This window comes from Pteronotus mesoamericanus, unplaced genomic scaffold (genome assembly GCF_021234165.1).
Source record: "Pteronotus mesoamericanus isolate MK-2021 breed Mesoamerican mustached bat unplaced genomic scaffold, CSHL_Meso_final scaffold_85, whole genome shotgun sequence".
Lineage (NCBI taxonomy): Eukaryota > Metazoa > Chordata > Mammalia > Chiroptera > Mormoopidae > Pteronotus > Pteronotus mesoamericanus.
In genome coordinates, this window is record NW_026555329.1 from 45,902,641 (window position 1) to 45,926,734 (window position 24,094).

Here is a 24,094-nt window from a genome sequence, read left to right on the forward strand (position 1 = left end):
AAGCCCACATTAAGGACTAACTGCATAGAATGTTTAACTTCTTAAATGGATGCAGAATTTAATAGATAGGGTATAAAGAGGCATCCATACAGCTTCTAAATATCCTACATAGTCTCTCAAATACCAAAAATGGTTGAAGCAATTTATTCCAAATATCTGTGTATGTGTGCTTTTTCTGTTATAACTAAATTTTTATAAATCCCTGAAAATAGTGTGCTTAGAATAGAAATAGTGCTTCGCTATCATGGGGTTAACATACGTTAATAACAGACAGCTGTGAAGTTGTTTAAATACCTATGTACTTAGAATTACATATAATCAATTCTCAGTTATCTATAATAATGGTAAAGAGATGGAACTAATCAACAAATACAGCAAACCCACAAGTATTCCCCAAACTAATTCTACCCAACAGCTTTAATCTGTAATCCACCTTCTTACCAGGTCAGATGAAAGAAGCAACGGGTGTCTGAGTGTCACCATCTGGCTTCCACTTTCTCCCTGGAATGCTGAACAGCACTTAACTCTCATGAAGAAAGAGGGAGAGGAGGCAAAGTAGATAACTGAGAACTGACCACAAAGATGTACTCACCCCCACCCAAAGTACACTATGGATAGGAAGACTTTTAAACCAAACTGTGAGCAAACTATTTAATTTCAAGAGCCCCAAATTTCCACTTGTGGCAACTGTCAAAAGTATGCCCTGAACTGAGTTAGGGGTGGAAGCATGTAAAAAATCTAGGATCTATGCTACAGTTCACCCACAAATGATTCTTATACTTACTAACCATTCTTGTGCCCAATGTAGGAATTAAAAAAACAACAAAAACATAGCAAACATTGAGCATATGTAAAGGAAATTTTTAAAAGGTGGATGTTTACTCCCTTGGTTAAAGGCATACCAACTCCTATATCCTTTGCATTAGTAACAGAGAAACATGTCAAATCCTTTTGTCTGACCTCTTTTCATAAAGAAAGAAGAACATGCACATCACACATTTACAAATGGTTTACTATTAAGGTGGACAGACTTACAGCTTTTAAAAAAAGAGGGCAGTTAGAGTGTAACAATACTGATTCAAACTGAAATGGAAGAAAGTTTCTCCCTAGAACACTTTAGGGTTTTTCAGAGTCCTTTTCCATAAAAGGAATATACTTGAAACACATCCCAGTTAGGTGAGATGAGATTGCTAAAATACATACAGAACTAAAAAAGACAAACCAGCAAAAACTAACTCAATTTAATCTTCTGAACTCCTAAATGTTCATGTTTGTTGGCAGTCCTTTTTCCCTAGTGCCTATTGCATAACTGCAAGGAATTTACTTTCTTCTGCAAGGGAGGTCAACAAAGAACTCATGTCCCCGATGGCCATGTTGGTGGTGCTCACAGAGAGTGCTGGCAGTGGGAGGGATGTTCGTGGCGTCGTGAGGCGGGAGGAGCTATGAGAAAGGTTCTGAAGGATATTTGGGCTCAAGGCCCCTGACATCAGGCTGGCGTGATCCCCGTCATCTATGATGGCATCAAAATCAATCTGCACACCTTCGAGGTCATGGCTGTCAAGACTGTCAACTGTGCTTGTCACCTGGTTAGCACTCGGGGAAAGTAATTCAGAGTTTTCGGTGTTGGCCCCTTGTAGCAGGCAGTTGGCTTCTGAAATAGAGAATGAACCAGTTTTCATGTCTTGCTGACTGAAGCCAATGGTTTGGTCATAGAACTGACCAGAGTAACTCTGCATATTAGAACAGAGTTGATGGGGCTGCCCTTGCATCTCTGTCTTGATGCCGTTGACCCTGCAGGTCTGACTTGTGTCACTGTGCTGTAGAGTGAGGCTGCCCCTCGGCATAGCATGGCGCCTGCTGCCTCCATAGTCAGCATATACCTGGTAGCTCCTGACAGCTGCCAAGCTTGATGTCTGGCCCCCAATGTTGGGAGGCCCTGGCAGGCTGCTCTCTGGCCCTTGATATACATTGATATGTGAGGTAGCGCTAACCTGCCCTGGCATCTGCTGCCCTGGGCGGCCTGCCCCCTGGTGGTACATGCTGTCGCTGAGTAGATGATGAGCCAAGTTCCCCTGTCCCACTGGGTATCGGATTGGCATGCCATTCACTGTGCTGCCAACTGATTCATCGGGCACCACTGATGGGCCAAAATCTGGCTGGCTCCCACTCCCTTGCATGGTGATGCTTCTCAGCTTTGCCACTTGAATCCCAGTACCACAGGCACTGTCGAGTGAGCCTGGGGCCCTGGGCTGCCTGTTGGGGCAGTTCCCATACTGCTGGACCTTATAGGGCTGTTCATGGAAGGCATTTCTGTTGGTGCCAGTCCCACCGCTGTGGCCCACCAAGTGCTCTGGCCCACCATAGGTGCTGCATTGCTCCCCAACGGTCTGATAGACCCCTGGTGGGCCAGTCCCTTTCCCCAAGGGATTCTGTGGCTGGGAACCCATGTTGTTGTATAACCCAAATGCTCGAGCTGGCTGCGCTGTGGATCGCTGGCCACATTTCAGCCTAGAGGAGGACAGGTCAGCACTTCCAGAGCTGACCTCATTCCACTGAATGGGCAGGTCAGCTTTGCTGGCTTCAGGGCAGGGCTGCTCCAGCTCATGGTATTGCTGGTTGGCATGGCTATCTGGCAATCCAGGTTGGTCAAAGTCACCATGCCCACTCCCCAAGTTTGGTCTGTGGGGCACTTTGCTGTCATCAGAGAGGGTGCTCTGGAAGTGCTGTTCATACCCAGCTTGGTTCTGGGAATTTAAATACTGCACCACATCATCGGGCAAGAAATCCTCATCGTTCAGGTTCACATCAGTCTCCATGGTCAGGGACTCCAGGGTGACGTTCTCAGCAATGCTTGGAGGACAAGGAGGCGAGTGGAAGTGGCGTGACTGGCCACCCTCAGGCCGTGTGTAATTCTGAAGAACTAAGTTACGCTTTTCCAGGGATGGAGGCAAAACTGGAGGGTTGAAGCTATTTAGGCTGTTGAAACGCTGCATCCTGGGCAGTGAGAGGCTCTCTGAGACTGTCCTCACTGGGTCACTGGCTCTTCTCACACCGTGGCCCAGTGCATCCTGGGGCAGCAGAGGACGCCGGCTGTAACTGTGGGCTCCGCTGTCACTACATCTCCTGGGTGGGTTGACAGGGGGCAGGGCCCCCACAGACTCCCTGCTGTCTCCTAGCAGGGCCATCCTGGTCTTTAAACTCATCCTTTCCATGTTGGGCAGAGGTGTGGGAGGTGGCCCACCTGTGGCCGCGGCGTACTTGGCTTTTAGGCGGTACTGCTGGGCCGGTGTGAGGCTGAGCAGGCTGGGCAGGCCGTCACACTGGCTGGCCTCGCTAGACCTGCGTGAGGCATCAGTGGAGATGGGGTCATAGGAGTCAGCCACACTCACGTTCTGGGGCCGGCCCTCAGCCTGGGATGCCTCACTGGACCTCCGGCTGGAGAAGCAGGGGGAGATGCCCGAGGAACGGCGACTGCTCAGGTATGCTGAGCTGATGGTGCTGGCACTGCTATCTCTCCTGTTGAGCATGTTCAGCATGGTGACATCCACCCCAGAAACATCGCTTCTGTTTGGGAGGAGAGTCATGGGCCCGCTCAAACTGCAGCTGTTACTAGGTTGGGTGCCTGCAGAGAAAGTGTGGGAGGGATGAATTCATTTCAGGATGACATAAGGCAGGTCTCAGCAAAGGGTTAAAGGGCCAGGTAGTAATTTTCAGTTCCTCACTCAACCCAGTCTCTGTCACAGCTACCCACATCTGCTGTGCAGCACCAGAAGGAGTGGGTGTGGCTAGAGGCCAATAAAACATTATTTACAAGCTCACAGACAAAGTTCTGGGACCCTTGGTTAAATAAGAGTAAAGATTGCCTGGATCAATTAAGCTCCTCATAAGCAGAATGAAAAGCTCAAGGTGTATACATAGTGCTGAAGTTAGAGGCACGTTTATAGGTCTAAGGTTTTCCAGGGTTTCATGTCCACACTCAGGGTTTCTTGTGACATCCTATGCCTATGAAACTAACACACCTGAGTGGTGGGTTGGGGAGGCCCACCCTTGGGTTGTGCTCCAGGCATTCAAGGTTATCTCAGAAGCAAAAACTCACTTGGGCTGACAGTGTAAAAGGCTACTTGCCTTTACCTAAACTGGACAAACATCAGTAAAGTGGCTGCTAATCTCCTAATTTTAGATGTAAAACAAGAGACAGGTGCTGACTGCAGGTGCCCCCACTGCTGGAATTTCCCCGCCTGGTCTAGTAGTTATGATTTCACCATCAGAATATGTCATGCACAGTTTTACTTTAAAATAAATAAATAAAATAACAGAAAACTCTGAGAAGACACAGGGTCTGAAACAGAACTCACCACTTCCTATGAGAGGAGAGACCGCAGGGGCTTTGGTGGGTAGGATGGGGGTCAGTCGTGGAAGCATTCCATTTACTTGTTTGAGCCTTTCTACTTTTACATGCTCCATCCATTTGGTCCCTGCTGGGTTTCTCCTGGCTTGCAGAGCAACGGCTGTGGTTGCAGTGGAAATGGTTGAGTCCATGATTGGGGTTTCATCAATGGCACCGAGGTCTCCAACACCTCCATCGCTCAGAGGAAGCTCGAGCCCACTGTTGGAATAGTTGCTGATGGGGGACTGTTGGCTGCTGCATGAAGACTGACCACCAGGGCTTGGCTGAGATGTCTGTTGGGGTAAGAAAAAAGAAAAGAAATGTTACCGAAAGGGAAAAAGAAAGGGAGCCAATAATGAAAGATGATGCAGATCAAGACTTGCAGGACACTCACTGGGTTGAATGAGAGCTATGTTCTGGCAAATGGAGGTGGCCTCCCTACACCACAATGACTGATAGACTACCAGGTGGGTGTTCAGTGGGGAGCAGTGGATGGCAGGGAGTGCTATAAGTGGTGTGACTGGCATGATAACAACCATGGAACCCTGTCCAAAATGCCAACTCTGCAAACATACCTCCTGGGTTCCAATCCTACCACTTACATGACTTTGTTCTTTGGGCAAATTACTAAGCCACTGTAAACCTCCGTATCTATAAAATGAGGAAGTTATTTATCTTAAAGATTGTTGTGCAAAGTAAGTGTGAAGGCTTGATAGCACAAAGTGTAAACAGAAAGCCTGGGTCATAGCAACTGATTGGCTCAGAGAGCATTAGCGATTATCATCCTAGGTGGCTTCAGTCCTCGGGTTATTTCTGCTGAGCTAATATATACATGGAAGACATGTTCCAGAAGCACATACTATCTCCTCCTCAACAAGAGCCACTCCAAGCTGCTCAGGGCTGGTTTCCCAAGCTCTGTATAATATTTCACCTTCTTCTACACTTTCCTACTTTACAGAACCCAGGTAAGGTGTGGGTAAAGCCAGTTGTAAGAAGTGAAACTTCAATTACTTAGATTCTGCTGTACCCAGAGAGGAAAGAAAGGCATCAAGTTGCAGCCACCTCAAATCTGGTGTGCCCCAGAATTTTGCCAGGACAATCAGGCAATATTGCTCTAACCCCAAGTGGACTGTGTAAGACAATTGTGCAACTAGATGGGCACTTAATCTAGTCCACCAGTGCTCAATCAGTGAAAGGCCCCTCCAAGGGCTCCTGCAAATGGGGAGTAGAAAGCTCCTTGTCTTCATGTCTGGGGAGCTCCATATAAAATGGCCTGCAATGAGCAGCAGCACAACCCAGAACTGTTCCATCTAAAATTCTACTAGTGCCCTGGTTGGTAATGTGCAGAGAAGTTGAGTGACTGCCCAAAGTCACAAAGTCAATGGTACCACCAGCTGAGATGCTGGCCCAGTGCTGCTTGATTCCTCTGAAGCACCTCCTCCAGGGGTGCACTGACCACTGCACATGACCACAGCCAAGAGGGCAGATTCTCTGGGGAGGGACAGCCATACACACTCCACTACATATTGCTGTCATCTTAAGTGGGATGCACAGTGCTGTCAGGAGGGGATTTGAGACAGTTTACACTTTTTCTGCCACCACAGTACAGAAACCCAAGGAAATGAACACTTATCAAGTGAGTGCCATATGATACACTAAGTCTGTCCTGGGCAACCAAGCAGAGCAAAGTGAGAAACACAAATTTGACCATGAGTTCATGAAGCTTTGCTTAAGTTTTTGCTTCAGCAGTCTTGGTGTGCCAGACACCTGCTCCAAGGTTCTTGGAACAGCTGGGACTTTTGATGTCCTTTACTCTGGGTGGTCAAATCAGAGTGTGGGTGCATGTGAAACTGTGCATGTATACAAGCACATGCAGACATGCTTCCACAGGGCAAGGAAGAAGGAACAAATGCATTTATAATTAGAAAACTGCTTAATGGAACTCAGATATTTAAATATAGATCGCACTGCTAACAAAAAAAAATGTATCCAGATTTTCCTCAAAGAAGGTGGTGCATGTCTGGTCTGGATTTATACTAGTTAATATGGTAGTTAGATAGTCTATGGCGACATCTGCTTGGTCGGCCCCAGTGTGATTTATTATGAAAACCTAGACAAATAGAACAATGAATTTCACCATCTAATTCCACATTTCCACATGCTAGATGTTCAAAATACAGTGCTTCTATGTTTGAAACATATCTAATGTTCACTACCAATGGAATCACAAAGCACAAAAACTGAAGAAAATGAAGTGAATAAAAATTAAATGTTAAAATAAAACCAGAACAAAAAAGAAGCCAAAATTCCCTCACCTTATTACCCACTGTCCTTAGGAAGTGAGAACAAGACATTTAGGAGCATTACACAGAAGGGATGTTGAATTAATAAGAAAAAAGAAGAAAAATTTAATTTTTAGCATGATGATCAAATCAAAGACAGGAATTTACAGAAAGAATATTAGAAATGTAAATCTCATATGCATTAGTAAATGTCTTTGAAGATACCTACCTATATCCATAAGTGTGTGTACACATATATGCATAATAATCTTCCCTGTGGAAATCTGACTAATTCACATTAACATCACTGAGCTTCAGTTTCCTCAAGTATAAAACATGGGCGGAGCCTCAGCCTCTGTGATGTCTTCTGGCCCCATGTTTCTCTGATTTAGTTACTTCAAAAAATATTTTACATCTTATGACATCTCAGATGTCACTAAGCCAAATCACTATAAATTTTCATGTCTATTTTCTTTTTAACTAATGGGTATTTGGAGAAGAGATGACAAGTTTTTTTTTGTTTGTTTTTCTTTTTTAAATCTAGGTATATATATTAAAGATACAAAAGATTCTGGGTTCTTAGGAAGTCCTAACATCATAAATCACTGTCTTTTCAGGACATAATAGAGGAAACCACAAATTTCCTTTATTTGTTTCATTAAACACTTGAGGATAAACTGCTGAATGTTCTGCACTATTATTACACAGGTGGACTTTATTTTAGCAAGTTGATATGTGCTCCCAAGAAAAAGTATATAAAGCACAGTTTATGACCTGACACATGTATAGTGATCAGTCACAATACATATGTAAACTTTTTACTAAGGTGCTTTTTAAAAGCACGGTATAGCTACCCATTGGAAAATAATGATAAATCTGCATCATTTGCATTATTTGTGGTTAGATTTAACGTCATTAAGACTTTCAAGAGTTCAAAGACAAACTCAGTAAATCATTAAAATTCAGTAAGTCATTAAATTCTACTCCACTAATTCTGGAAATGTATGTGAGTTATTTCCTGCCCATATGTACTCTATACAGTGACATCATTCAGGAATTCATAGGTATCTATCCAATTGCTTGGCTTTTCTAATTTTAAGGGAATACTTCCTTAAACTGAGTATAAATTTGCCTGCCTGACCATTTCCATGCATCTGGAAGTCTAAGCATGTGACTTCCACCTGGTACTTTCCCTCCACCTCTAGAGAATGACGAACTAGAACCCAACACATTCGCAGAGATGACTTCATTAAACATATAGAGAAATACAAATGTACTGTCTTCTGATAGACTACTCTTTCATTTTTCTTGTTGTCTATTGAAAAATCGTAGATATTTCATGATGGCACGTACTATATAAAGCAAAATGAAGTTTGAAAGAAGTGGTAACAGTAGCATAATACATACATCCTATTTGTCACTAAACCATAAAGATTTTTGTTGATGACCTTTCAATCCCTCCCTCGCTCTCTATCTCCTTGACTCAGGCACCATTGTGAACATTCTCTCCAATATACCAAGCCAATCTCCAGACTGGCACTGGAGAGTTGTCTTTTCTAAAGTCGAGAGCAAAACATAATCCCTTGTATCCTCACCCCTTTTTACTATACAGCACACTGCCCTGGGGTCCCACAGCTAGTGCTTGGCTATGCCAGCACATACTTGCTTCTTTCTCTCCTGAGTGCTGAACTCGGCAGCCGTCCCTGCCTCTGCCTTCCCTATCTGTCCTTGGGTTGCCCGGATGGTTAGCTCCCCTCTTAAATGCTCTTACACAGATGTGTGTTAAAGCCCCAATTGCATTTTTTTTGAGTCCACATATCCCAATGGACTATAAAACCCTAAAGAATAGGGACTATGGCTTATTTATCTTGGCATCACCAGGGCAAAGAAGACAGAAAACCTGTTTGCAGAAAAACCCAAAGAATGATTTTCTACATTACGCTGGAAATGTAGACAATTGTGCCTTTTACCTGCCACAAGGTGGTATAGCTGCAGATCAATTTCGGGACCATTCAGAAAACTCTGAAACTCTTTGAAGCTGAGTTATTCTATGCAGAGCAACTCTGAGTAAGCAATCCAGGACACTGACCTCCTGACCTCCTTACATCAAATAGCTCAATGCAGTGAGGATGGGGACAGTCTATTCCCTCTCAATACTCTCTCCAGCTCTTTGAAATGACCTAGGATGCCTTTGGGAGAATCAGAAGGAAAGTGAATGACATACCATGGGCTTCTCCGCTTTGACTGTTTTCACCTGGAGGCATTCCTCCCGCTTTGAGGTAGTGTTGCTGAGGTCCTTCTGCTCACCAAGGGCTCCCTGAGTCTGCCGGCCAGGTGACCTGGACTGTGAATGGCTGCCGGAATCTCGTGGTGGTGGGGGCCGAGGATGTACGTCCCCACGCTGCTTCTTGGTGACATGAGCCTCTGGACCATGCACTGTCTTCACGTGTTTCCGGAGGGAGCTTGGGTCTGTGTAGCGCTTAGTGCAGCCTGGGATTTTGCACACATATGGTTTCTACCAAATGCCATGAGAATGAAATAACAGATTGTTAGGAGAGTAATCATACCCAGCCCAACAGTCTTCTGTGGTTGCTCATAATATTTTTAATTCTTTAAAAGCACTTTCACAAAGCTTTAAGGTGTCCAAATACATCTAAATGATATAAAGGCCATTTGAATATTGTCCAGGGTCTTAGCTTTAAGCTAGGAATTTAGCTTTAAGATGTTACTGTTTTACAGAGTGCTAAAGACATAAAAATAGCATTTATAATCTTGGAAGCATTTATCCTTTGAGTAGGAAGAAGTATTGTGGTGTCACAGTAGGTGCTGAGTAGATATTTGATGACGACATTGATGGTAATGATGATGATGACAGAAAAAGGAATAAAAGGTATCCATCATTTAATCAGAAGAATGTTTATATTACATACCTTTTAGGTGAGTGTGTGTAAAAAAAATTTCTTTTTTTTTTAATTAATTAATTTATTTTTTCAAATACATTTGTCTCTGCCTAACCCCCACCACTATCCCTTGCCCCCTCCCTCCCTCCCTCAACTCTTGCCCTTTAGTTTTGTCCATGAGTCCTTGCTATATGGATGTTCTAGTTCTCAGATCTAACATCATTCTACCCCCTCTGAAAATGTGCTTTTTATACACAGGCATAAAAAAATTTCCTGTAGACTCTTCCATGTTAGGTATCACTAGAATATGTTCCTTTGGGTAGTATTATAATTCTGTGGAGATGGTCAGAGCTCAGAATACCCATAACCTTTCAAACTCATAAAACCCTGTTAGACCGTCCACGAAAGCGCACTCATAAACTGAAAAGGGCTAATTGGATGGTGTTCTGGAGATGACTCATGGTCTAGGCTCTGCTCCTGAGTACAAAGGCCTATAAATTATTTCATGTTAATTTCATTTTCTACGTGGGCTAGTGATCAGGCTTATAGATACAGTCATATAAAATTATATAGATGCCTATAACTGAATATTTACTCAAATTATAGAACTGCTGGCATTGTATTAATAACCAACATCAGAATTATGATTTTTATTTACTTGGCTTGAAATATAATATATTCATGGAGGCTTATATAAATATGAATATATAAAAATATGAATATATAAATAAGTATGACTATATATTCATACCAGAAAAAGAGCTATTAGGTAAGCAATAGTCATAAAAAGCATGATTAATATAATGCATCCATTATATTAAAAAAGGTGCCCTATCTTATGGAGTGTATGTGTCTAAAAGATGCTGTTTTGCTAAAAGCCCAAGAATAGACTGAGTGCTACCTAAAACGATGAAAGGTCCTAATATAGTGAAGCAAAGATTCTGAAAATTATCCTGAGAGACTTTATCTCCAAATTTGAGATTCTTTTGGGTAGAAATGATTCCCATTAACTATGAATTACTTCTATTCAGGAGCTCCTGTGATTTGCAGTGCGCGCGCTCTCTCTCTCTCTCTCTCTCTTTCTCCCTCTCTCTCTCTATATATATATTGAGTAAAATAATCACATCAAATTCTATGCATTAGAGAGAGAAGAATGGCTCTGACAATTAGTGCTATTACCTTATAGTATTCTGACACTGGCCCTGTGCTAACTCACTGCACTGCTATGACAGGCTGTACCATCAGCAGACAGACTAGGATGCATGGTCCAGATGTATGGGGATTGAGGGAAGGTTCAGAGAGCACAAAGCCAGGCCAGTATCCTGTTTAAAGAGCTACTCTTCCCATAAATATATGTATGTGGATACTACGGGTTCTCTTGGAAATGAAGACACAGCTACAAGTGGAATAAGTCTACAAATATCCGTCAGGTCCTGCATTTCCAGGAACAGCACAGCACATAAGTGTGTGCCAAGGTGTCCTTGTGTGTGAACATATACATTAACTACCTGCAAAAATCCATATAGGTTCAGGAAACTTATGCTTTGCAACTAAACACATTAACACAATTATGTAGCTTAGCCCCCAAATTTTGTTGTCATCAATGACTGAAATGAAATATAACTAGGTGAAGGTAAATGCTGTCAGTTTTTCTGAGTTGACGTATGCATATTTCCTGTCCTGGATGTTCCATGGTTGGCCAACCTTTTTGACTCACTGTACTCAAAGATACTTTGTAAAAGCAACTGATATTTTTTGTACTTGACTTTGTAAAATTTACCACCCCAAAACTTTTCATTACACATTTAATAATCCCAGCTATATGCAGGACTCTCTGAAAACAGAGTTATATACAATAGGATTTGATCTCAAGGATTATAAAATATGGCAAGAAAAATAAGACAGCATGTAATTGTCTACAATACAAAGTAGGAATGCTACAGAATGATCATGAGAGGCATTAAATTTCTATATTTGGATAAAATGCCCAGTTCACTGGGTCATGGTAAAGGTTAAATAAGATCATGTATACAAAGTGCTTACCATAATGTGTTGCACAAAGTAAATTCTAAATAAACAGTGCTTTCATTAGCAGGAGGCATTGAGGTTGGATATTGAAAGAAGAACAAGATTCTGAGGGATAAGAATGAGGGCCAGGCGATGCCAAAAAAGGAGTATCCTTAGTAAAGGTCAGCAGCAGTACAACTTCATGCATGTGGGCATAACTGTTTAAGCACAGGTTGTCTGGAAAGTTCCATTCACGGTCACTATGATAAACGGTCAAGATTGCACGAGCAGGCATGGGTTGGATTGAGAGCAGGTATAAGCCTAAGGGGTCTAAACATTTCCTACAGGAAAGAGAGAGCTATTGGAACTTTCTGGAGAGGGGGACAACCAAATTGAGCTAAAGGGAACTAGCTTAGCGTGGCTTTGGAAGGAATATTAGCTACGAGGTCTGGAGAGGAGTGTTGAACTAGATTCCTCGAATGGGAATCACTGCTTTCCTGTTCTAGGCCACTGTATTCCCTGCTGCATCTGCAATAGGAAAGTGCTTGGCAGTATCTGTTCAGTAAATCAATAAAGGTACAAATAAGAAAGCAAATAAATAAGAGAAGACATCTAGACTTATGTAGAATTGTGAGATTATACAAAACTGGGTTTCCTGGACAAACTTAATTTTAGTGTATCTGAAATTGTTCATCATTCACATGCAAGGACAAGCCTTGTATAAAGAACAGAGAAAAATAATTTACATGTTTGTAAATAAAATTTTATTTACATGTTGATGGTCAGTTTTAGTTATTTTAGGTAAATTGCTCAACTTTGGTGTCAGATAGGTACTAGACTTATTGTAATGTTTAATCACTATGTTGTATACATGAAACTAATATAATAATGTATGTCAACTCTAAATGGAAAATTTTATAAAAATTATTTTAAAAATTGCTCAACCTTGGTACAAATAATATTAACCAAGATACCTTTAAATCTTACAACAGATATTAAATTCTCATACAGTACAGCACTTTTTACTTCACAGAATATAAGCTCAATTATAACACACTTAATTACAACAAACATATATGTGCACATTTTTAAGTCCATGAAAAGATAAAAAAGCTCAGTAGTATGTTTATATGTGTTCATTGCTAATCCTAATATATCCACTACCTAAATTTCTCCACCATAAAAGGAGATAACTTTGGCCTAAAATCTATAGGAATGAATACCCTCTACATTTCTAGTGAAAATTATACTTAAATATATTAAATGTAGTTGAATATATTAATTAAATGCTAAGTTACTCAAATCCCCTAAAACATTTTAAGTAGAGAAATAATTCACATATAAAAATACTCCTTTTAAAAGTTGCATAATTCAGAAGCATTTAGTAAATTCATGTTCTTGGGTAAACATCACCACTATCAAATAACAGAATATTTTCAGCATCCTAAAATGAAATCTGTACCTATTGGCAGTCATTTCTATCCCCACTCCCAGCCTCTGCCAACCACTACTCTACTTTCTATTTCTATGGATTTGTGTACTCCAGACTCCCTAAAATTCAGTATAAAACAAAACTATTGTACATGATAAAAGCATCTTTGACATAAAAAAGGAGATGCACACCTTCCCTAAAATATCCTCAAATAGTTGATCAGTAATAAGAGATTCCAAATGATGTTTCCTTATTCTATCATGAACTTTTCAAAAGAACTCTGAGTATGTGGACCTGCATGTATGAGTTTATGCCAGGATCCTTTTCAGACAGTGTGGTTGACCTCATTAGAGATGTTTTGCTCATTCAGTTCACTGAGGGCCATCTTTGCCACCTTAAAGTCAATGGCCAGTGAGCTGAAGGCATACAACTGTTTTTAACCAGATTGTGTCAACTGTCCAGCTGGAAGATCATGAATGGGCTTGATGGCACCTTGTGAGGTCAGGAAACAGCCATGCCAAAGTCAAAATGGTCCTTTCCTTCTCTCTCACATTTCAAGCAAAATGATGATGATATATTTTGTGGGTAGAACTATGTTTCATATTAACAAATCCTAGTTAGCTCTCCTATTTCTACCAAAACTGTGGGGGCTCTTTTGTTAGTCTCTGGATTCATTCAAGGGACAGGTCACAGAATTTGAGTTAGATATTCAAAGAGAAGTTGGAGGTCTACAGGCAGGCATGCATTAAAAAGTAAGCAAAATTGAAATCATTTTCATTCTTAATGCTTCTCCGAAATTTTGAGGGGATAACTACCTAAAAATAACAACATCACAACAAGACCACCCACTAACCATGAAGTTTTACTCAATATGTTAAATAACTGGCTAGAAACCATTCTGAGTTTCTGAGAATAACTTCCAGGATGTATTAGAATTTATGATGTCTAGAAATCATATATACTTAGCCAAGGCTGGCTGGCTGTTCTAAGTCTTTTTTTGATGCAATACATCTGAAGATACCATGCAGAAAGCAAATGAAAGTGGTCCTTTCAGAAAAGAAATCAACAGAGACAAGAGGGAAGGGGGGGCAGGGAAAGGGAAGGGAAGGGGAAAGTCAAGGAACTAATAGCAAGGACTCATGGACAAAACCAAAGGGGAAGAGCTGAGGGACGGGAGGTGGGAGGGGGCAAGGGAAAGAGGTGGGGGGAAGGCAGAGACAAATGTATTTAAAAAGTAAATAAATTAATTAAAAAAAAAACAAAACTATGAAATAAAAAAAAAAAAAAGGAAAGTGGTCCTTTCAATGGAAAGCTGCCAGCTGTCAATGTGTTGCTTTGAATCTCTCCTTGGTGCTCACAGGGTCATCTTTTTCATGGATTCATGCTATTTCAGGCCCAGCAAATGGACAGCATTCTAAGTTAAATGCTCCTATGGTTTGACCAGTAGAGAGCAATTCTGAATATAGCGAAACCTGCTTGCCAGGGGTTTTAAGCAGTTCCTTCTTCATCTGCATTATTCTCCAAACCAGGCCCAGTTTTCAACCCTACTTCAAAGGCCCCAAGCCTTCACCTGCAGCATCACTGTTCACTCATTCTGGGAATGGTCAAGAGGAAATAGAATGGAACAGGCTTACCTCTCCATGCATAGTCTCCACAAAGGTTCATTGTTTCTACCCACAACCTCTGGGCCCCAAGTGTCTCCCATGGGGGAGCCTTACCTCATTGGAATGTGTTCTGTTTTGGTGCTTGGCACGGTCAGAAGCATTTGAGAAAGCCTTGTTGCAACCTTCATGCTCACAGACATACGGTTTCTCTCCAGTGTGAGATCTCAAGTGTGTTTTCAAGTTTTCTAATCTCGAGTACGCCTTTGTGCAACCTTCAAACTGAAGACAACAGGTAAGTCTGGATTATTTCACACAATAACAGCTTATGCTTAACATTACCTCAAAGTTGATGGAAGACTGACATTATGAGGGTCAGCTGCTTTTCAAAACCAAGGAACAAAGTCCACTAAATTCTGCATTTATTCAGATTCAGTTGGGGCTCAGTGCAGTTCAAGAGAAAGCATCTGCAGTGCTAGTAAAAGTCCAGGAGGTTTTTTCCTTAAGAGACCACTCAGTGTGGACAATAGTTTTCATTATCTTTCATTGATCTCCTCGAATTCCCACTGATTTCAGATTCAGCGCAAAATTCATTATATGGTTTTGTGTCCATAAAAAGGCATGGAATTTGATCACATTTATAAAGGGCCTTTAACATGTAAAGTACTGGGACTGAACAGTGTCCAGTGTGACTGGCATGCACCTTAGTGAAAGAAGGCTTAGCCTCCTAGGAGTTCCAGCCTGCCTGTGGGTAGGTCTATACCAGGACATGAGAACAGACTGGGAGGGCAAGAAAAAACCCTAAATCATACAGGTTATATATTTTTTTAAAGTCAACATAAGCTTTTTAGGTTGAAGCTGGCATCTGCCTGTACCCTCCAAGTCCTCTGACAAAATGGACATTAGCATTGGGGTAGGCACAGTGGCTGTATGCTCATTCCCAGTGCCAGACAGCGTGTCCTGCCCTCAGCCTGCCCATGTCCCACTCTGCAGAGCTGTGCTGTCCATTGTGGTACCTGTTAGCCACATGGATTATTTGTATTTAAATTTTCTAAAAATAAATTAAATTAAAAAATTAGTTTCCTGGTTACTCTAGCCACATTTCAAAAGTGCTCAAGAGGTGCATGTGGCTTGTGGCTACCATGTTGGACAGTGCAGGTCTAGAACATGTCCATCATCCCCCAAAGTATAGCTGTCAGCATTCTTTCTCCATTTCTCGCTTCCATTCCATTTCAGAAACTCATCCCACAAACCCTCATATTTTCACAGATAGCACCTATCACCCAGCCACGCCACCCCTAAGCTGGAGTCATCACACATAACCCTGAGAATATGACAAAGGACCCATGTGAATCCTAACACCCACAGGTATGAGGTGACCTCCATGTTGACAGCCTGAGCCACCTGTATACTCACAGTGCATTTGTGAGGTTTCTCTCCCGTGTGTCTTCTCATATGCACTACCAGCATATACTGGGCTTTGAAGGGTTTCTGCTCTCTTGAGCAATCTAGCCACCGGCACACAAATTCCTTCTTTTCTCCATGAATATGGTCATTATTTATATGCTGTGTTTTGAAAAAAAAATGAGAGAAATTAAATAACAATAAATTACTAATTTCTAAAGGCAAAAAATGGGAATGTGAAAAAGGCCTTAAAGATTACATGATACTTTTACTATATTACAGACTATTTTGTTCTGGTTAGTATATTTCTTACGTAAATTTGCTCTTACTGTGTATGTATACTTCCTAACTAACAGAAGTGACACTATTTGGAGGAAGCCTGATGTCCCAGAGAAAGTACTGCATAGAGCATCTGAAGAGTGGAGTTGTGAAACAGGGTGAGCCACACATGTCTTCTCTGGGCCTCTGTTATTTCTCATCTGCCAAGTAGGCCAAGGCTAAACGCCCATAGCGGTGTTCTCCAGCTCTCATGCATTCTAGGCCTTGAGTTAGAGCCACAGCTAACTGCAGAAAAAGAACACACCCACAATGTGCGCACACATATACAATTCTGTAAGAAGGAGACCCTCTCCCCCAAAAAACCTGAACAAAGCACTTCTTCAAACCACACTTTATTTACAACTAGTGGAATTTATTCTTGAAGAGATTCAGAGAAATGAACTATGAACTTAGATATTGGAGATGCGAACGAGGTGATCGTCAACAAAATGCTTAGTCTCTCAGGATCTTGTTTGTCTTCATGTAAAAAATAAAGAAATGGATTACCTAGTTCTAAGGTTCTTACCAGTCCTATAGTTCTATTAATTTGGTTTTTAAAATAAAGATGAACTTCCCTAAACTCCTCAACAATTCAAAGTTTTAGAATCCTTTTTTTGGGTAGAGTTCCTTGGATTTATACATTATGTGCCCTACAACTGGAAGACACAAGAAACTGGCAGCAGCACCAGAGGAAGAGAAGGTTCTTAATTTGGATCAAATATAAGTTAATTTCAGTATAATTGAAATGTCCAATTATGAATTACTGGGGAAATTTGTATACTTAGTTGATCTTGTTGATTTTATTCTCTGGTCACCCCACATTTTTATTTGCCTTAATGTTAGGTTTTTTTTCAAACACTTCCTCAAACATACATAAAAATACACTACTAAAAATTTTGTGCAATAAGAGAAATCTCCCCTTAGGTCCCATGAGCTGCATAGTGGTGACAGAACATTTAATTACTTTCCTGCCCAGGCTCTGCAGCCTCAGTGAGTGGTCTATCTGGGCCTGAGTCTATGATTCTGCCATCACAACCTGCCTTTCCCAGTTACTCCAGTAGGCGGCTGACTGCTGCAGGGAGACAATGAAGTTTGCTGGGCTGTCTCTGGAGTTGAAAACTGAATGTGGGCAGAGGAAAGCAATTAACTATTGATTCTCCTCTCCTCAAGAAGCTTCCAGAAAGCATGGGGAACAGAAGTGGGTAATACAGTGCAGTGCACAAGGAGAGAGCCAGGATCCTTTCAAAAGATCTGAAGACAACAAGGAAACCACTCAGAATCACTCAGGTTCACAACAGTGTAGCAACCCGAGGGCAAACAGGTGTGGGTTTCCTAAAAAAAGTGAACTGACCCAAGTATCAGTATTTGTTAAAAGTTACGCTGGTGCACATAAGTACATGAAGATAACAGATATGCTGGACAGAAAACAACGTGCAATCTTCAAATTTATGTTTCAGTTGCACTTTTGCAGTCCATTCATATCACCAGGGTTATCCCACATGTGTGCTAATGTCCAGCTTTTAAGCCCACGTAATACAGAGGGGTTCTATGAATTCTCCTTTCCAGGGAGAAAAAAATTAATGATCATACAAAAATCATTCCATAAAAATTGCTCTTGATTCAATTGTTTACCAAGTTACAGGACATAAAGCTCCTTGAACTGATATATGAAAGGAAAAGGAAAGAAAAAGGGAGGAGGGAAGCAAAGTTAAAAATGGAAAAATAAGTTAGAATTTGGGGTGAGCCAACTTCTTGAGGCCAGGACCCATGTCTTTTAGTTTCAAATTCTCAGCAGTTGACAAGTGTGCCTGGTACTTGGTAGGGCCTCAGTAAATATTTGGTGAATTGATTTGACTCATGCAACAAACTAAACTTTCACTGCACAAATTATACTTGATGCTCTTGCTTATATTTTCAATTTCAGTTTACTTAGTACCCATACAATAAGATTTTAATATAAGGTATTACACTACTTTAAAATAACATACTATCAAGAATTTAAAAGAATTTGAAAGATATCCAAATGTGAACCTATTTTGCTGAGTAGAATACAAGGATTACAATGTGACTGCCATTAGCCTCACATATTTATATGTTTGTATAGACTGCAACTCCACACCACACCTAGTGCTGGGGTATCAGACAGACATGAGTCCTGCCTTAAAGAAATTACAGTCTAATAAAGGAAACAGATGATGGTCTAAGGTACTACACAATTAGAATTATGATCAGTGTCATGAAGGGAAATAAGGCTTTACACAATTCACAGAGGATCCCAATGTGGAGCATTAGGGTCAGCTTCTCCAAGGAATTGGCATTTTAAGTCAAGCTGGAAGGATGAGTGCAGACTCGCCAGGGGTGCAGGGATAAATGGGAGTAGGGAGACAGGACACCAGTGCAGCAAGATGAAACAGAAGCACCTGCAGAAGGACAGAACTTGGTGTCTTTGAGGACCCAGGTGAAGAATGCACGGGAGAAGAGGATGGGCCATGCAGACGCAGGAGGCTCCAGCACTGTCACTGCTTGGTTCAGTATGTGGCTTGGGCTTCCAGAGGCCTGGCAGATACCACTGTGGTAGCCAAGCTTGGCCCACTTAAAATGCAGCTTGTAGGGTCACGTCTCCAGCAGCTAGACTGCAGGATGTGTCCCTGGAGAGAACTTGCATACACTCCACCAGAAAGCCAACACCTGGATGCCTGCTCTGGAGTTAGAGGATATCAAGGTTAACTGACATTACTCAGGGGAACTGGGTGACCAGCAGGAGAGGCACCAACAGTGGCCAGTGAAGCAAGAGGCTCTTGTCTATTCTCTCCAACATGCTGGAGGACCTAGACTCCATAAGGAGAGGGAAAAGGTGGGGGACAGAGCAGAAACAAACACCCCCAGCTCCTGGAGTGTATGTCTGGTCTGTAAAGGGACGGAAATCTCTGAAGCAGGGGCCTGAGGTTGGAAGGCTAAACTGGATGGGCTTTAGTAACTACAGGTGACAACGGAGAGGTTGTACAATGTGTTTACAAGGGTGTTGGGAATCTGCTACTAAGCTGAAACAATGCCTGAAAATTCCTGTAATGGGAATCCCATGTCAATCAGCAAACACAACTTACAGTGTTGTCTCCATATGACTGTGATGGGGAAGGACCTGCACTGGATAGTGGAGGCAACCTTACTTTCATAAAGATTAGCATCTTGGGAATTTTCCCTTTCAGCCCCCTTAAAGGAGCCCTGTGTTCCTCTAACATGCTCTTCGTAATTTTCTGAAACTGCATGAGTGCCAACTTGGATGGAGATTACAAGTGCATTTTCTTGAGGTTTTCTATGACATTGGCAGCAGGGACCAGGTCCACTTTGTTTGTCTTTACAGTCCAAACATTGACCAAAGGACAAAATCAATTACTATAAAGAAATATAGAGACATCCTTCTATCTGTTTAGGTTGTTCAAATGTGTTTTAAGCTTGAAACATTTCCTGGAGCTGGATTTTATGTGAAAATTAAAATTCTAAGAGATCATAGACTTTACACAAAGCTGCTTTGGCCTCTGCAGTCAGTGCTCACATGGGTTCAAGTCAGGGCAGACCTTCTATTACAATGGGAAGAGCATGGTGGACAACAGAAGAGGCATCCAGACCAATTCCTGATGAACTATGTTTGTTCAGACAGTTCAATTCACCTATTTGGGACTTTACAATTCTCATCTGTAAAATCAGGGCAGCAATTTTTCAACCAGTGTGCTGCAAAAATTTTTATAACATGCAATACCTGACTAGTTAGTCAGGGGAACTGACTACTTTCCCTTAGATTAACAAATTTAAAAAATGACAACAGCCAATGCAATGATAGTCATCTGGTGCGAATGAAATAAAAATCATGCCTATTTTTTTGTCAGATTGGAAGAAAATACATTTTTTGGTGCGCCGCAGAATTTTGGTAATTAGTTTATATGTGCCATGAGATGAAAAAGATTGAAAATCACTGAATTAGGGTGATGAAATAGATCAGATATCAGCAAACTTTTTCTGTACAAAGCCAAATAGTAAATAGTTTAGGTCTTTTGGGCCAAAAGGTCTCTGTTGAAGCTACTTACTTCTGGCACTGTTTCAGGAGAGAAGCCATAGATATCACATAAGTGATAGGCACAGCTACTTACCTATGGACACTGGAAGTTTCATGTGCCATAAAATACCCTTTAAAAATAAACTTTTCCCAATTATTTAAAACTAAAACCATTCTTAGCTCATGAGCTGTGCAGAAACAGGCAGTCGGCCTTTAGGCCATTAGCTCGCTCACCCTCAACCAGATGACTTCTAAGTTTCCTTTGTGGTTCAGCAGAGCCCATGACTTTTCTCAGTCACGGTGGTTCTCAAGCCTGAGAAAGTAAAATTATAAGGAGATACATTTTGGTGTCAGAGAAAAGAAAAGGTAGTAGGAAGGGATAATAATCAGAATCCTGAGCTGAAGCAAGGGGACAGGTTAGTCCAGACTAACTTACCCCTTTTTAAATCGTGTTCCTGGGACTGGATGGACAAAACACACATTCTTATCTCACCAAAATCCTAGGTAGCTAAGAAGACTAATACGCAGTAAGTTCTTAATATTCAACAGAAGGACTGATCCCATATGAAGCTGGGCTGAAATTCAATGGGCATGTTTTCATTTGAGGATGCATTGAAAATTTGACTTTCTAGCAGTGAAAACGTTAATCAAATGTATAAATAATTTAATTGGAGGGAACATAAATGCATGATTAAATTCCAAACTAATCCAACACAAAGACATGCAATTTGCCAGAGGCCCAAGAGCCAGAAAGAGATAGATGGTATAAATTATGGTGTTGTATGCCAACTCCCTCAGCAGGACTGTTCTGAACGCTTCCTGTCTGGATAAACAGCACAGGGATGCCAGGACCAGCCAATCCCTCAGGAAAAGGCTGAGTCCCACCACTGAACTTCCCGATGGATCCATTTCTTCAGTTTTCCAATAGGGATTGTAAGCCTTTGCCTTAGGAAACTGATGGCTGATAAATAATCAAACAAACAACTCAGGAACCCACAGCAAACCAACAAAATTGAGATTTCACAACTGCAATTACGTTTGTAGCTGGATGAGGCAAGACCCAGTATTTCTGGCTCTTCCACTACCAAAAGAACACAGAGAAAGGTGGGAGAAATCACTCCACCGGCCTGGCAACTGAGGAAGCTGAGGGTGCTTCTTTCTTTTAAGGAGTTCTCTCTGGGAAGCCTGGCACTCATGGGCAACCACAGAGGCTGAGGTCCTGCAGGAAGAAAGACCTAAAGGAAAATGGGACAGTGATGCCTTTCTTACACCAGCAGCAAAAGGGAAGCCCTCAGTGGACTTCATTGAGCTAATCAGAGTCCTTTCTTCTTGCTCGTTATTTCACTCTGAGTTCAGAGCTGTCAATTTTTCCTCAGTCTGATTCCTAACTCTTCAGATAAAATGCATAGACGCCAAATGTTCCCAGCTCTCCAAATACAACTACTGTTCATGCAGGTTGTGAAACTTGGAAGCACACTTCTGTTTTCTTTTGTCTCCCTCTCCTTCCCTGGATTCCCCACCAATTCCCAATCAGAAAGCACAGTTTTCTAGATGGGTAAGCATCCCCCATTTAAGGTGACGGCCTCAGAGGAAAAGGAGCAACATGGCTCGAAGAAATGTGTGGAGGATTTATACATCCCTACTTAACCTCATTCAGCCAGGTGATACGCTAATCAACAAATGCCTTGCTGTTTTAAGTGGTTCACTCTTTAAATTACCCAGCGCCTTAACATCAAGAAGGTAAATTCCATCCACTCTTGAAATGAAAATACTACTGTTGAGCACATCCAAAAACACTGAGGACAGAAAACACAAATTTAGTTTCCACATGGCTCCCTGAGTATATATACCTTATACACTAGTCTTTCTGTATCTACAGTCAAATTGATTTTTACTAAACACTTTCACAAATTTGAAGTTTCTACAAAGTATGTTGCCAAATTTTTCACAGGGAAAGGAACATGTAAAAGGAAACAGCATAAATAGCGCACAAGTAAATATAATCTCTCTCCACAGGCAAACACCATGTACACATGTACACACACAAGCACCCACATACACACAATATTACTGCTTTAGGAGAAAAGAAAATAAAGACTTGGAAAGTGGTGTATTTCAAATATGAATACCTAAGACAATAGAACTGCATATGGGCTTGCAGGTTCGCTGAAGCCTAGGGCTGCTGTTGGACACTCAGTTTTTATTTCTGATTTATCCCTTTGTTACATTTCTCGGTATTGTGACCCACTAACACGGCACTATCTGATGCCACGATTTATTTAAAAAAGGAAAATATAAAACTGACACATTTCCTTCTCAGAATATCAAAATAGAAATGTTTGATAATTTACAAATCTCTTCACATTGCGACCAGGTTAGCTCATAAGTGAAATGAGTTAATTTATGTTTAATAGAATTCAATAATTTGAAACTTCTAAGGATTTCCTGAGGAATATATTAAGAAAACCTTCTATTTTGACACAGGATGGGAGATAAACCAGTAAAAAATTTTAAGGAAGCTCAAGTTTGAATTTGCTTCTCCTCTCCATAAATCTATTACTATCTCTTCACTTAGTAGTCTAGAGGTATTTCTGAAAAGGAGAAAGAAAAATAATTTGGAATCAATTAAAATTTAATTTATATTACAAATTTGAGAGAAAGATTTGAAATGCTTTGCCTTAAAACTTTCCATCTGAAATGAGGCATATACCTTCTTGTTTTATCTGTTATTTGATACATGTACCATTTTTGAAGTTTTACAACCGTCACTACATGGATTCTATTGGAGACAGGCTGTGATTGGATTCCTAAAGGCTTCAGTAAGCAGAAGCAGAAAAAAGCAGGAATCAGAGACTATCAGGGCTGAAATAGGCCCAATATCTCAATATGAACTTTAATTTTAGATAAATACAATAATTAAATCGTTTTTAGTGGCAGCCATCAATCTTCCTAAGACTACTTAAGAAGCTGTAACAGCTTGCTGTGAGAGGGATCTTCACTGATGCTGCAGACTTCAATAAACAAGTGTTTCAGTTCACACCACTGCACAAAAATATCTAAGTTTCTTTCAGTTTTCTGATACAACTATAAAATTAGACAGAAAACAGACTGAAGATTTTGGGTGCAAAATTGCATTATCTTCACAAAAATAAAAAATTTACCTATTTCTAACTTGTAAATATTAAGAATTGGGGTGAGATAAAAATATGCTTCTTAAGAAGAAATAGGTGGAACCCCGGTGATAATGCAACCCCCACTCTGCAGCTACCATCTTCCTCAGGTATAAGGGAATCAATTAACCTGCCTTCTGTGTGCTCCGCACACACCCTGCATGGATGTGAGCTGGGGGGCTAAGTGCAGACTGGCTGGAAGAAATAGAGGATCTCTGGCCAAAGGGGTCACACAGCTGCATTGAGAGCCTTGAGGAGAGACTGGAGACAGAGGCGTTGGGGAAAGAACGGGAGGAGGAACCGGGGAGTCCCGACTCCCTCCCCGTTCCCTAGTCTCCATTTTGGGCAGGCAAGGCGTGCACCCAAAGAGGCAGAAGCGGGGCGCGCATGAACGAGACTGCCCCTGATTGAAACGCAGTTCGCACAAATAGTGGATCCTTGGCCAAAGGGGTCACAGAACTGCCCAGAGACCCCTGAGGAAAGACTGGAGACAGAGGGGTTGGGGAAAGAATGGGAGGGAGAACCCGGGAATCCTGACTCCT

At 41.4% G+C, this 24,094-nt stretch overlaps 1 protein-coding gene across 1 annotated transcript in view; it reads right to left on the minus strand.

The window, feature by feature from the left end:
* Window positions 1-1,255: 1,255 nt before the first annotated feature.
* The window catches only part of GLI3 (GLI family zinc finger 3), a 290,930-nt gene continuing 268,091 nt past the window's right edge, over window positions 1,256-24,094 (minus strand). The window contains exons 11-15 of the mRNA XM_054564330.1: window positions 16,026-16,175; window positions 14,727-14,891; window positions 8,894-9,184; window positions 4,356-4,680; window positions 1,256-3,622 (exon numbers count right to left, since the gene is read on the minus strand). Coding sequence (XP_054420305.1) covers window positions 1,299-3,622; window positions 4,356-4,680; window positions 8,894-9,184; window positions 14,727-14,891; window positions 16,026-16,175 — 3,255 coding nt within the window. The 3' untranslated portion in view covers window positions 1,256-1,298. The remainder of the gene's footprint in view (window positions 3,623-4,355; window positions 4,681-8,893; window positions 9,185-14,726; window positions 14,892-16,025; window positions 16,176-24,094) is intronic.